The sequence below is a fragment of the Martes martes genome (genome assembly GCF_963455335.1).
Source record: "Martes martes genome assembly, chromosome: 12".
Taxonomy (NCBI): domain Eukaryota; kingdom Metazoa; phylum Chordata; class Mammalia; order Carnivora; family Mustelidae; genus Martes; species Martes martes.
Genome location: NC_137900.1, coordinates 84,247,594 through 84,249,132, shown reverse-complemented (window position 1 = coordinate 84,249,132; position 1,539 = coordinate 84,247,594). Strand labels below are relative to the sequence as shown.

The window sequence follows — 1,539 nt, the reverse complement described above, 5'->3', positions numbered from 1 at the left end:
AGGACGTTTGTCATTGGAAGGAGAAAAGCAGCAGTAGGATGAAAAGACATTACTGAATGAAGGGTTTATAACCGGATGAGGGACTTTCTTAAGGTTTATAGATTATAGAAAAGGAGCCACTAGAGTGGGTGAAAAGGAAGAAGTAGGAAGAAAATGCTATAGTAAATTACAGGAGTGAAGTCATAGACTTAGCAGAAGGGCCGTGGTGGTCAGTTGAATTGAAGTCTTTAGGGCACTTGAATAACATAAATAAATCAAATAGAACTATTATAATCCTCAGCCCTATTACCTATGACTGCTTTTTTGATTGAAACTCTCTTTCAGGCAGGCTTATTGTCACTTATCATGGGCTGCTCCCCTAATGCTTCACATTCTCCAGTCTTCTTACTCCTTGGGTTCTCAAGAGCTAGAATCTCTCCAGGTCTCCTTTTTTTTCTGTTCCTGGCTATTTACCTGGTCACCATAATAGGGAATGTGACTCTAGTGCTACTTATCTCCCGGGACTCCAGGCTCCACTCACCTATGTATTATCTGCTCTGTGGTCTCTCCGTCATAGACATGGGGCTATCCACTGTCACCCTGCCCCAGTTGTTGGCCCATCTTGTCTCTAATTACCCAGCCATTTCTGCTGCCCACTGCCTGGCCCAGTTCTTTTTTTTCTATGCATTTGGAGTTACAGATACACTTGTTATTTCTGTCATGGCTCTGGATCGTTATGTGGCCATCTGTAATCCCCTGCACTACCATTCAGTGATGAGTCGCCAAATCTGTGCCTGCCTACTGGCCTTGAGTTGGGTGGTGTCCATAGTGCACACCATGCTGCATGTGGGACTTCTCTTGCCTCTTTACTGGGATGGGGATGCTGAGGGCAACGTTAAACTTCCCCACTTCTTTTGTGACCACCGACCACTTCTGCGAGCCTCTTGCTCTGACATACATTCCAACGAGCTGGCCATATTCTTGGAGGGTGGCTTCCTCATGCTAGGTCCCTGTGCCCTCATTGTACTCTCCTATGCTCGCATTGGGGCCACCATCCTACGTTTGCCTTCAGCTGCTGGTCGCCACCGGGCAGTTTCTACCTGTGGATCCCACCTCACCATGGTTGGCTTCCTCTATGGCACCATCATCTGGGTCTACTTCCAGCCTCCTTCCCAGAACTCTCAGGAACAGGACATGGTGGCTGCTGTGATGTACACTGCCATTACCCCTTTGGCCAACCCTTTTGTGTATAGCCTCCGCAACAAGGATGTCAAGAGTGCCCTTCACAGGCTGCTTGGACTGGGGAGGGCAGACTCCTGATGAGCCTGCTGAAGAGTCATTTTGGTTGGTGAAGGAAAGAAGTGGGAGGGTTCAAGCATGGCTGCTTTTGGAGAGATGAGGGAAGCATGGCCTGGCTAACTTACGGAAATCCAGATTTGACTCTTGTTGTTGTGGCACCCAACAGAGCAGTGAACACGTGCCACACGTGCTCAGGGCTCCCATGTCAGCCTGTCTCAGGAACCCCTTCCCCAGACTGTTTATCTTCAGTTATCAAAGTGG

The 1,539-nt window shown here is 48.5% G+C and overlaps 1 protein-coding gene across 1 annotated transcript; it reads left to right on the top strand.

Annotated features, from left to right (window-relative positions):
• Window positions 1–291: 291 nt before the first annotated feature.
• Window positions 292–1,299, top strand: OR1B1 (olfactory receptor family 1 subfamily B member 1; the record flags this gene model as incomplete). The annotated part of the gene is made up of 1 exon (XM_080820419.1): window positions 292–1,299. One exon carries the CDS (start codon window positions 292–294, stop codon window positions 1,297–1,299), a length of 1,008 nt encoding a protein of 335 aa, XP_080676545.1.
• Between the last annotated feature and the right edge of the window lie 240 nt (window positions 1,300–1,539).